Below are 13,545 nucleotides of genomic sequence, written 5' to 3' on the forward strand. Positions count from 1 at the left end.
GAATGAGCGCTATCTATATACAACAGAAACGGGAAGAATGTAAAAACTTCCATTTAATTGTGTCACATAATTTTTTTTTTAAATGAGAAAATAAACCAACTAAAGCTGACAGCAAAAGTTCGGAGGAAAAGAATGTAATATTGAGATGTCACCACGACTCTGACGTGCCTGAAGCCCAGGGGTTGCACACAGGATTAGGCCTGTTCAACCTCCTGCCCTCACAATCCTACCCCGGGGCAGAGTGCACAGAGGCTGGGGACCTGGCCCTGCCTGTGCCAAGTCCCCTGTTTACTTCCTTCTTTGATCTGTTGTCTCCTATAGTTTGCAACTATTTCCTTCCACCCACAAAATGGCCAATGTGCACAATTCATTACAAGTCTTCCCTGACTGATGAAAATCTAACTTCAATTTAAGACGACACCAACTCTTTGAACAAATGTACAAAACATGTGCATTTAAAATAACCAGAAAATAAAAGTCACAGACTTAGTTGTCACTAGGACTGACTCAAGAGGAATAGGAACAGTGACGGTATCACATACCATCAAGCACACTTTCTTAGGCTTTTATAAAGCAATGGGACATGCACGGTTCTTTCTGAACTAGTCTAGGACAATGACAGTTTAAAAGGCATAAACAGCAACTTGCTCATTGCTGAGTTATGATATATGCCTGGGTGTTAGGATATGAATAGATAAAACTATACATACCTCTAGGGTAAAGAAGAGTCAAAATTCCTGTGTACCTATCACAAGCCACTTTGACATAAATATATATGGACTTTTAACTGTGTGCATACTGGTGTGTATGCGTGCTCACATACGTATGCAAACATACAGCTAGGACCACACTGATTCCTGGGGATGGGAGCTGGAGAAACTATTTCCAAATAACTTTCCAGACACATGCAAGCTCAGCTTGCTGAGGAAGACACATCATAGCGAGCTGACTAGCTCCAGATCTTGGCTCCCAGGATTAGTAAAAGCTCCAACTAACAAGTGGGCCTCTTGCTGCACCTATAATAATATGGGTGTGTGTGTGCACACACATGCACAGGCTGAAGGGACAGAGCATGAGCGAGTGGAAAGATTCTAGGTTTGGAAGGCTGTTGACCTATACTGTCGTTAACTTTGTAACCTTGGATAGGTCATAACCCTTCCATTCCCTGGTTTCCTAATATGACAACAGGGATCCCAACAACTGCCCCACTACCTTCCAGGGCTCTTGTGCACTAATTAAGGTGAGACCACCATGCAGACTGAAAGCAAGACACCAAAGGAAGGGACGTGTTCTTCAGGAGGTATGTTCACACAGTGCTAAGGAAACACCTGCGGCATGATGGGGTTACAGGAACCCTCTACTGAGCAATAAACCCATGTTGAGTTTTATGACTTCTATCCATTCAAAAGTACACATTCTCTGGAAGAGGTAATGTGATCAGTCAGGCAAGTGCTCTGGTTAGAATTAACAATATAAAAACAGGTACTTACAGTATAATTACAGTATAAAAACAGATGTTTAGAAAATACATATAGGTCAGTCCATTTAGACTTTTAAACTTTCTGCTCTGTTGACTTGAAAAGACATTACATTTTTTCCCAATTAAGTTTATGGATATGTCTACCTACCACAGACACCATTAAGATAATTAAAAGACACGTCATAGACCGGGAAAAACATTCACAGCACAAATATCTGACAAAGGACTGCCTCTGCGATGTATAAAGAACTCCTACAAGTAATAATAAAAACTATGAATAACCTAATAAAAATAGGCAGAAGACTTGAACAGATATTTCACAAGCAAAGAAATATGAATAGCCAATAAACACATGAAAGGGTGCTCAATATCTTTAGGCTTCAAGGGAATGCAAATTAAAACCACAATAAGGTATCATTTCACACAAATTACAATGACTAAAATATAAAAGACTAAGAATATGAAATGTTGGTGAGGATGTGGAGTAATTAGAACACTCATACACTGCTGACGAGACTGTAAAAAGGTGCATCTTCTTTGAAGTACTGGCGGTTTCTTTTCAATTGAACATACTCGTACATGTACCCTATTCCATAAGCATATGTTGACAAAAAGATTTGCACGAGAATGTTTATAGCAACCTTATTTATAACAGAGAAAAACTGGAAACAACCCAAATGTCCATCAACAGAAAAATGGAAAGGCAAATTGTGGTCGACTCATACAATGGAATAATGCTCAGGAAAATTAAAACAAAAAAACAAAAAACAAAACCCAACTGTTGGTACCCACACAAAAACAAGGAGGACTTTGAAAACACTATGTGACACAAGAGAGGCCAAGAATGAAAGGACGCATTTTATGTGACTTCATTTATATGAAATCCGAGAAGAAACAAAACTGGTGACAGAAATCAGAACAGTGGTTGGCTGGGGGAGGGGAGGAGTGATTAACTGGAAAGGGGCACGAATGAATTTTCTGGGTTGAAATGTTCTATATCTTATCTTGGATGGTGATTTCATGGATGTGTACAATTGTTAAAACTCACTGAGCTGACATCTAAGATCGGTTCTTTTTGGCATGTTAATTACACCTAAATAAACTAATATACATTTATATGAGGTCTGACAATTAAGGTAATGCTGTTGCTAAACTTTTTTGATATCAGAGGGATTATTTATTATGAATCTGTATCAACTGGACAAACAGTTAACCAAGTTTACTATTCGGAAGTGCTGAAAAGGCTGCGTGAAAAAATTAAGAGGACCTAAACTTTCCACCAACAATTCATGGCTCTTGCATCACGACAATGCACCAGCTCACTATCTGTGGCACTGTCTGTGAGGGAGTTTGTAGCCAGTAAACAAATAACTGTATTGGAACACCCTCCCTACTAACCTGATCTGGCCCCCAGTGACTTCTTTCTGTACCCGAAGATAAAGGAAATATTGAAAGGGGGATATTTTGATGACATTCAGGACATCAAGGGTAATATGACGACAGCTCTGATGGCCATTCCAGAAAAAGAGTTCCAAATTGCTTTAAAGGGTGGACTAGGCGCTGGCATCGGTGCATAGCTCCCCAAGGGGAGTACTTTGAAGGTGACCATAGTGATATTCAGCAATGAGGTATGTAGCACTTTTTCTAGGATGAGTTCACAAACTTAATTGTCAGACTTCATATATGCATATATTCAGATACATGTTAAATTTTTATTATATATACAAGCATATAATAAAAAAGAAAGACAGAAAAGCCTCAACAAAGTTGAATGGGCTCATCTAGATTTATTCTGACACATGGAGAAAGCCCTGTCTTGATTCCCCAAGAGAGCATTATAGGATAAAAAGAATTAGCCTTAAAACGAAAATATTTGGGCTCACATGAAACCTGCACCATATATTGTGTGATTTGGGGTGTGAGACTTAGCCTTTCTGAGCTGCTGTTGCTCATCTACCTATTTCATAGGAGTGACAATAATGCATATTAAAGTACTTTGAAAATTCTAAATAGACATTAAAGTATTATGCTTGCCCACAACAGATATCATAATTAAACACTCAATTATATTTATGTCTGATATGGACATGTAATATGTGTGTAGATATATGTTATTTGCACATAAGTAAAGAGAGACTTTCCAATAGGAAAATGAAAACAGCCCGCCTGATAAGAATGGCCGTGAGGTGTTGTCAGGTTCAGGCCCTCAGGCAGCCACTGGTGGCTGCTTACAGGTGTCATTCAGTAAAGAGAATATTCCTACATTCCACAGAGCCTGGTGTTCTTTACAGAGATACGCATCCTTTATGTTTATTTTCTGTTGAAATACATAGCCTTTGGGGAGACGTAGCAAATTATTCTTTAACAATCATTTACACTGTAGTGGGATTGAATGCATCAGTAGAAACTCAATAATTGCACATTTTCTTTCCTCCCAGAATGAAGAGACTTAGAGGGAAGCAGAAAACACTGGAGGTGAAGAAGTGCAGACAACCTAATCATTCTGCCTAAAGCCAACCTGACAATTTTTCATGCTGCCAATTTCTGGCTGGACAAGACAACCCATCAAAGCTTCCAGAAATGGGTCATGATTAAGGAACAGATTTAGAGTGTAAGCACAACCCTCAAGGTACCCCAGACTTAAACAGAAATCCCCAAAGTTCAAACCCAGAAACAGGGTCTGTACCTAGGAGGAGTTAGGGAACCAAATAATCTGTTTATGGCTTAACCACTTAGGTCACATGTCAGACATGGGAACAGATCAGTTTCATGGGCAAAAACCTCTGGATATTACAAATGGAAACTGAAATAATTAGCTACGTGGAATAGAAAGAGCATGCTTTAGGAGATTCCTGGCAAAGGTGTGCATGTGCTGTGGCAAAACTGAGTTAGCAAACTTCTTCATCAAATTGAAACTAAAACCACTAAGGAAAAAAAATATTTATGATTTGGAAAGTTTCCCTCATTAGAGATGAAAAATTATAGCATTTAATTTGAGTAAAGGAAGAAGATAAACTATATTTCTGCTGATCTGCCTAGACAAAGGTCTTATTCTATGTCCATCATTTGTCCTTCATGAAAAAAATGTCATCCAAATAGGTGTTTTATCATTTGTGACAACATGGATGGATCTTGAGAGAGTAATGCTGAGCGAAACAAGTCAGACAGAAAAAGCAGAGAACCATGTGATTTCACTGATATGTGGTATATAAACCAAGAACAACAAAAGAACAAGACAAACAAATGAGAAACAGAAACTCATAGACACAGACAATAGTTTAGTGGTTGCCAGAGGGTAACGGGGGCGGGGGGTAGGGGGTGGGAGATGAGGGTAAGGGGGATCGAATATATGGTGATGGAAAGAGAACTGACTCTGGGTGGCGAACACACAATGGGATTTATAGATGATGTAATACAGAATTGTACACCTGAAATCTATGTAATTTTACTAACAATTGTCACCCCAATAAATTTAATTTAAAAAAAAACAAAAACAAAAACAAAACAAAACAAAACAAACAAACAAAAAAAAAAACAAATAGGTGTTTTATTCCTGAGTATGCACTTGGGCATGCATGCAGGCACACAAGCAAACACATGTGTGTACACACACACACACACACACACACACACACACACACACACCAAGGCACCTCTGCCACAAGAATTTTGGTTGCAGAAAGGTGAGGACCCAGGTAGATGTCAGGCTGACAAATCTCATCAAGGAGAATTCAGAGCAGCTTCTCTCTCTGACCCTTGGGGCATCTTCTCTGAATTAAAAGCTACAAAGGTCAGGACCTCATCACCTCAGATTCCACAAGCAACTGAGGAGGGTGTAGCCAAGATTGTCAGCCAATTCAACTGGAAGTTATTAAGGGTTTCAGGGACAAAATGGACTAAATAAGTCTTAAACAACTCACATATAACCAAATGTGAAATGAGCACCACAAATAAAAGTAGTGGAGCTTCAAACTTAGATTTGAGAAATGGTCTAAATCCAATAGCATGCTCACACTTTAAAAACAGAAATCTTTGTGCTCTAAGTAAATACAATCTGAGTCGCTGCATTCAGAATTGTCAACAGCGTAATTGTGGTTGTTTCTACATCCTCTGGTCCCTAAAGAAGGAAAATTACAATTATACTACATAATGGCTTACTCAGCCCTACACCTAAAATATAATGGCCCAAATAATCAGTCTTCTCACGCTTACTTTAAAGTTCCAGTCAATAAAAATGTATGGTTATTCTATCCACTACTCTATTTTTTTTTTATATTTAAGAAGAATCAGAATTAGAACTTTAAAAAGTGTGAGTGTGCAAGGTTATGCTTCAGGAGCTTCTAAGGAACTGAGCTGACAAAAATACTACCTCTTTTCTGCACTCAAAACCAGTTAGATTAAGCAATGAAATTGAAAAGTCATTCCATATTCATTCTCATATCACTGAGAAAATCTGCCTAGAATCCCTCGAGTTCAGAGAGGATGTCACTCAGATACTTAATCTAATGTGTAAAAAGTTAAGGAACATATTTGCCACGAGAAACACCCAGTATTGATACGTACACAACCTCCAGCAAGGATTTCTGCGAAAAGTGGAATGGAGCCATCTCTTTTGGTAAATTTGTCCCGAACAAAATCATTAACCTAATTAGAAAAACAACATCAGTTACACAGAATTAACAACTAGAATTCCCTCTACTAATTAGCATATTATTGTTTTCCAAATCAGCAAAATATATGTTTCATGATAAAATTAAAAATTACCAAGTATCTACATATAAATTTAAAATGTTATAAATGCTTTGGTAGTGGATCAGTCTCAGTAGCATGAGTTTTAATTTTGGCCTAATGATAATCTAAACAAATGACATAAATTTAACGAGAAAGAAACTTACAGTGAGTTTAATAGCCTTTTCTGGAGCAACCCCTATAAGTTGTGGTATCAGACCTAGGTAAATGGAGAGAATTGTTAGTAATATAGACGTACTAGACCTGAATACACGATTAGACCTGACAAGAAATGGTTTCCACCATATAATTTACCCATAAAACATTTTAGGGTTTTCATTAAGACGTAAAAAATTGATTATCTTAAAAACTCTGTATATGTATATAAATTATATGTGTGCAATATAATGTTATACTTTCTTGAGGCTATAAATCCTTTCCTTCCGCATGCTTCCTTTAAAGCCTAGTTATCTAATGCCCTCCCAAAAGTACGGGAGGAAGGAATGGAGCCCATGGATCCTCACTATTCCTGGAACACAGCCAACAACAATGTAACCAAATTCCCTCCCTTTACAACCAACAACACACAAACATATACAGATACTTTAAAAGAAGCCAGTGTCCTATGCTTAGAAAAGCTCTGCAAAGTGTGCTGTTAACTAGACCCAGATTTTGCCACAAATGATGCTACCTGTGGAATAGCATACAGTGGCTTGGTCATTAAAGAAAACCAACTCCCATGATTTTCTCTTTAGAGAAACCCAGAATTCAGTACTCATTTATTTAAAAGAAAGCCAAAACTGCAAAGAAAAATGCAGTTTTAAGTATCATGTAATGGGTATCTTCCACAAGCAAAAACATATGCCTATTATATTCTTATTTACTAATATATGTCAAACTTGAGACATTTCAAAAGAATCCTCTTAAAATAAATCATTACTCTTAGAAAGTTAAGTTTCCCAGGCTGGCTGCAAACTGGAAAAGAAAAAATATATAAACAATTCGACATCTGTAGATATTCAGAGGGCTCAGCTTTCTAAAGCACACAGATTATCCAAATTGTTAGCATACATTTTTTGCATACATTTTTTAAAGATGCGAACAATAAACATTTTATATCCTTTAAATCACCCAGCCAAGGGCTAGTTATGTATGTTGTCTGCGTGCTCACTGCTGATCTTAAGCCTACTTTGAGGACACTGCTGAGTGATTTCCTATGAGTTCAGAGCCAGCAAGTAATCGTACATACAGGCTACTGTCAGTCAAACTGAATTATCAATGACAAACACAAATCTGCACACACCTTTAATGGGTAGCAGACTGATTTAAAAGAATAAATCAGCAGATGGCAGTCTTAACTTTCTAACCCTCATGATTATGAGGCCCTATTACTTTTAGTCCAGCTCCCATGCAACCATGTCAGCATGTGTATTTGTTTTACAACTTGCCTCAGTAAGACTCAGGGAATTTTAATAAAGTACTGATTTATGTCATTTTACCATTGTTGCCTGCAAAGAAATTTGGGCTAATCTGTCAACAATTTTGTCGATCATCTGACAGAATAATGGACCAGTTCTAAGCAATATATGACAATCTCAATAATCAAAGCGTTCACATACAGGATTCCTACAGTCTTCTCCCTAATAAAAGTCTCTCATTTAACACAGAATAAAGCTAACGATCCCTCCGCCTCCCCGCCCCACAACTTGCTAAATCTGACCTATTGAACTAACATGACACCTCTTGCAAATGAAATCTTCAATAAAGGATCCATCCATCAAGGGGCTAAATGCTGCAGCATATATCTAGGTTCCTTCTGACAGAGGGCATTCTTTTTCTACGTACACCAAGGAGGGGAAAAGGGCATTATTCAACAACAACAAAAAAGATTGGAGATGTCAAAGGAAAAAACAACTTTAGTGCCACTCAACCCTCAGATTCCCTATTAAATAAAATCCAGGTATACAGGGTTTGATAAAGTTTAAAACAAGCATTCCCACGCACAGATCTGGATTCTGGACAATGTATACCTCTTGCATGGAGTACTTGCTGTTATAGCTGGAATTTGGAGAGGCTACCGTTTTGAATATTTGGGCAAAATTAATTACATTCATTCTCAGGAGCAGGGTATTTGAGCCTAGTTTGATTTCAGAACCACTCTTTTCTCTTGTTCTATATATAATGTGAAAAATGAAAATCCCCATGACCGTTTCCTTCGAATATAAGTGTATCAGAGCTGCATTTTCCACTGAATGTCTGTACGTAATGCTAACCAGAGGTGTTTTTGCTCCTGTCTATGAGCATAAAGCTTTGTTCAGGCCCAGTCTTTCTTTCCAAGGAAGAGGTTCTAAGCCAAATAGTTCAACAGAGCTCAGAATGAGCTAGGGATTAATGAGACTGTGTGAGCAAACAAACAAGTACAGTAAATTACATAAATGCTCTGGATTTAAGCATGTAGAGAGTATTTTCAAAGAATTCCAAGTGGCGCCCAAAGGGATTAAAAAATTAATCTCCCTCCCAAAGGAAACCCTAAATTCTAATGTGAAAACATGCACATGAAAGTCATTCCCTCTCCAAAGAGAACAAGTTCCTACAAAGCCGGTGGGGGTGGGGAGAATCTGTATGGGCTGCTGCTTCCGAGGCAAGCAGCACCGTGGTTGGTTCCGCCTCGAGTTGGTGGTAAGGTTTCCTGCACAAGAAATCTTCCTGCTTTCACTCAGTGCCTCTGAACTTAGGGGAAGGAAGGAGCAAGAAAGTTTCTTTTAAACTTCAGATGACACACTGGAAAAGATTTATGAATGGTCTCCTTGGAAAAGATAAGACATGTGGTATTTCTTTCCGTCGAAACAAGAGGATAGGGGGTAAACTCACCTTCAAGGGGCAGCCTGGCTTCTGCTCCATAGAGAGGGGTCTATTTCTCCTCTCTAATTCTCTGAGAAAAGAAGCTCTCTATTTCTTAGCTGTCATCACTGTATTCCACCTGCAGACACGTGCCTTAGTTTGTAAGAGCACAGTGACCACAGACTCATGTAGGGACAAACGTAGGATTTGGATTTCAAGAGATATAAATAGCAGGAAGACGAAATGAAGACCTTGTTTGCAGACTTACATGGCTAGCTACCAGCAAGAATGTGAAAAGGGAAACGATCAATAAGAAAAATAAAAAAGAGAAATAGCTCTCATCTGAACTGGGCAGGCTACACATTGATTTTCATGATTGAGTTAAAATCTGCCGCTGGTGAGATGAAATCACTAATTTCAGCAGCTGAGATCTGCTTACTCACCCCGGTACAGTCCAAAGAAGCCCTCGTAACGTAAGACTTTCTTAAAACAGTCAAAGCTGTTTTTGTACATCAGCTCCCCCACGACCGAGCCAGTGCCACGCTGGTTTTGCATGCGGGTCTTGACCAGATCTATGGGATACACGGCCGTGGCCCCCACAGCTACAAAGAAAACAATGTTCAGGCTTCAAAGAGAGCACAATTAAATGCAGAATCTATAAGGACAACAAATCTTATCTCAAATGACTAGAACATGAAACACAGCATCTTTATTCACAAAACAGACTTTATGTTATTTTTCCTTCTTCTATACACGGCTGAAGGATGACGGCCTAGCAACCATTGCGCTCCACTAATACAGCTGCTTCAGAGAACAACTGTGGTGGATTTTTAAGACATCACCAACATTACATAATCAACACTCAATTTTCTATAACACTTAACTATCATACATAACATATTTCTTTATACTTTCCATTAAATGCCTAAATATACCAGTTACCCCTTAAATTGACCATATATACACACGTAGGTGGCTATAATTTAAAATCTGAGTTTACTAAAGCATTTTGGTAAATTAATCTTAGTTACAATGATAATATTGGAACTAAATCACAAGAGAACCCTACCCCTATGTACAGAATTTTTTTTTTGTTTTTGTTTTTTAAAAAAGGCCAGGCTTTAGATTTCTCAGGGACTGAAAAATTTATAACATGAACTAGAATATATTTTTCAACTGTTGAAAACCAAAACATGCTCTGCAACTTCTAAAACTGAGGCTGAAAAGAAAAAAATAATAGTTTTATCAGCTCAGGCTTGTTTTGAAAAATCATAAGCATTTTAATCACACCTGCTAGGTTTTCTCAACAAAGCAATTTCAGAATCTACACTTTTTCTACGAAGAGATTTAAGCAAAAAAAGTCTTGAATTTGCCCAGGAGCAGGGAGGGGAGATCCATTTTAGCAAATAAACTCTTAAGTCCTGGTGTGCTTCAACCAGTAAAAGGGGAGAGGCAAAAAAAATACAAGCAAAAAAGCAAAAGTGCATCCCTTTGAGAGGCTGTTTTATTTCATAAGGTTCTGGAATTTTTACCCCAAATCTTGATTTCCTACATCACCCCCAACATCATAAACATAGTCTTATTCTCCATTTCTTTGTACTGGCTTTAACCAGTATAATTACGGCGAGTGCAGCACTGCATCCGAGACTTCCATGTTAAGACAGAGGTTTTGTCCTAAAGACAGACTGGAGCCAGAGGGACTATGGCCAAGCTATGACAAGTCCTCTGATCATGGGTATAGAATTAAAAATGCTTCAGAAAGCGCCACAGCCGTGACCCGCGGGAACAATGAACTGTACCTTTGCTGATCTGTCCCGGTCTCGTAAGATAATATTACACCAACACAAGCTTGAAACAGCACATAGACATATCACTCACCTCCAGCAACTGAGCCCAAAGTGAATCTGTAAGCAGACTCGGCAATCTGAAGCCAGACAGACCTGCCTAGACTGTGAGATTGCTGTGGGGGAGAAGGAAACATGGAGACATTTTTGGAAAAGCATACAGCAAACGAAAAAGCTACAATGGCTATTTTAAGATTTTAAAATTGATACCTCTATGATCAGCATTGAAAAACCCTATCAACCTAGAAACAGTAGCTTTTTTTCCCCATTTTTTCACAAGCCTATTAATGCCTCATTTACCTGCTGCTGTTAAAGAATACACTATCATTTTACAGAAGTGAATAAACATTTCAGGTATCAAATCTTTCCCCCTTTGTTTACTTGCACCAACTTAAAATTTAAAAATCTCTGTAAAATGTACAAAACCTATCTTGATTCCTAGATCACAGAATACTCATAACTTACCATCTCTAATGAGTGAAGGTCATCATATTCACACGTCCATTGGTTACATGTTAGCATAAGACTGTTCATGCTGTCCTCCCATACCTGACAGCTGCCACTTCTTTTTTTATTTTTATTTAAGCATATAAGTATCGTGGGTATACAGTCTTTCTTATATCATTAATAGTTTCAGGTGTACAATAGTGATTCAACATTTTTATACCTTACAATGCGATCACTTCACTATTTCTAGCAATCGTCTGTCACTGTGCAAACTGATCACAATATTATTGACTATATTTCCCTTCCCCTTTTCACCCATCTCCCCACCCACTCCCTTCTGGTAACCATCCCTTCAGTCTCCATTTCTATGAGTCTGTTTTCAGTTCGTTTTGTTTTTAGATTCCATATATAAGTAAAACCATATGGTATTTGTCTTTCTCTGCCTGACTTATTTCACTTAGAATAATACCCTCTAGATCCAACCATGTTGTCGCAAATGGCAGGATTTCATTTTTTATTGCTGCATAATATTCCATTGTGTATGTATGTATATGAATATATAGATATGTATACATCTTCACTATCCATTCCTCTATCAATGGACACTTAGGTTGCTTCCACATCTTGGCTTGTAAATAATGCTGCAATGAACATACGCATGCACATGTCTTTTGGAATTAGTGTTTGCATTTTCTCTGGCTAAACACCCAGAAGTGGAATTGCTGGGTCGTATGGTATATTCATTTTCAGTTTTTTTGAGGAATCTCCATACTGTTTTCCATAGTGGCTGCACCAATTTGCAATCCCACCAACAGTGCACGAGGGTTCCCTTTTCTCCACATCCTCGCCAACACTTGCTGTTTGTTGATTTATTGATGATAGCCATTCTGACAAGAATGAGGTGATACCTCATTGTGGTTTTTATTTACATTTTTCTGATGATTAGTGATGTTGAGCATCTTTTTATATGTCTGTTGGCCATCTGTATGCCTTCTTTGGAGAAATGTCTTTTCATGTTCTCTGCCCATTTTTCAATTTGTTATTGAGCAGCTGTTACATCTTTCACCAATAGCTTCCTAGTTTGATTTTGCTCTCATCTATCAGGGCTAGAGAAATCACATAACTAGGATTGTTATAATTATATGTAAAATGAGATCAAGGGCATCTCTTTTGAACTAAAGTTAAAAACTTTAATAACTACAGTGTTTCCCTGAAAATAAGACCTAGCTGGACAATCAGCTCTAATGCATCTTTTGGGGATAAGACTCGGTCTTATATTATATTATATAAGACCTGATCTATATTATATTATATTTATCTTATATTATCTTATATTGTCTTATATTACAGTAAAATAAGACTGGGTCTTATATTAACTTTTACTCCAAAAGACACATTAGAGCTGATTTTCCAGCTAGGTCTTATTTTCAGGGAAACACGGTACTTCTTCAAGGGTTCAGAGCCTTATTTCTGGCTTTGAAGTTCAACTACTGAGGTTATGGCTAGGTAAGTACAGTATTTCTAACCTATGCTATTGAGCATTTGCTCTCCTAGGCTATGTATTCTCCAACTCTTCCTATACAAAGAAAACACCTGAAGGGCTTTAAATAATGAATCCCTGGAGCCTGGGCTTATATATTTTTTAAAAGCTTCAAATCATTTTGCTATGTAGTTAGATTGAGAACCACTGTCCTAACCATCTTTAGGGTTCTAACATAAAATCTATGATGACAGCAAAGCAAAGGGAAAAATCCTACTATGATTCAGAAAGTTGTTTCATAGGTATCCCACAGCATAAAGAATCTGAAATAATTTGTCTATATTAGTATGTCAGTCTTGCTCTTTAATATTTTCATTATGAAAATAGTAGTTATGCTATATGAACAGTCTGAAGTGAAGGAATAAAATATTTGCTTTATCATAAAGAAAATTTGAAAAACATTAACTTGATATGAGCTTCTAAAAAAACAGCATAACGTGGGCAGACGGTTGGCTCAGTGCTCATAACACCAGGGTCGCTGGTTCGATTCCTACATGGGCCAATGAGAAACGATGACTTGACCTGGAGCTAGTTTGCCCTCTACAGCTAGACTGAAAACAATGACGACATGGAGCTAATTGGTCCTGGAGGAACACACTGTTCCCCAATATTCCCCAATAAAAAACTTTTTTAAAAAAGAAAACAGCATAATAAAAAGTTTAGAT

The 13,545-nt window shown here is 37.8% G+C and overlaps 1 protein-coding gene across 3 annotated transcripts in view; it reads right to left on the reverse strand.

Moving 5' to 3' along the window:
* SLC25A12 (solute carrier family 25 member 12) overlaps positions 1 to 13,545 on the reverse strand; it is a 161,587-nt gene that overhangs the window by 11,354 nt on the left and 136,688 nt on the right. For all 3 annotated transcript variants that reach the window (XM_019727429.3, XM_019727430.3, XM_019727431.3), the window contains 4 exons: positions 10,928 to 11,009; positions 9,493 to 9,651; positions 6,376 to 6,428; positions 6,044 to 6,124 (listed from right to left, as the gene is read on the reverse strand). In XM_019727429.3, the coding sequence (XP_019582988.2) occupies positions 6,044 to 6,124; positions 6,376 to 6,428; positions 9,493 to 9,651; positions 10,928 to 11,009 (375 nt within the window). The remainder of the gene's footprint in view (positions 1 to 6,043; positions 6,125 to 6,375; positions 6,429 to 9,492; positions 9,652 to 10,927; positions 11,010 to 13,545) is intronic.

Source organism: Rhinolophus sinicus, chromosome 17 (genome assembly GCF_057876585.1).
Source record: "Rhinolophus sinicus isolate RSI-liver-muscle chromosome 17, RSI-T2T, whole genome shotgun sequence".
In the NCBI taxonomy this organism is placed as follows: domain Eukaryota; kingdom Metazoa; phylum Chordata; class Mammalia; order Chiroptera; family Rhinolophidae; genus Rhinolophus; species Rhinolophus sinicus.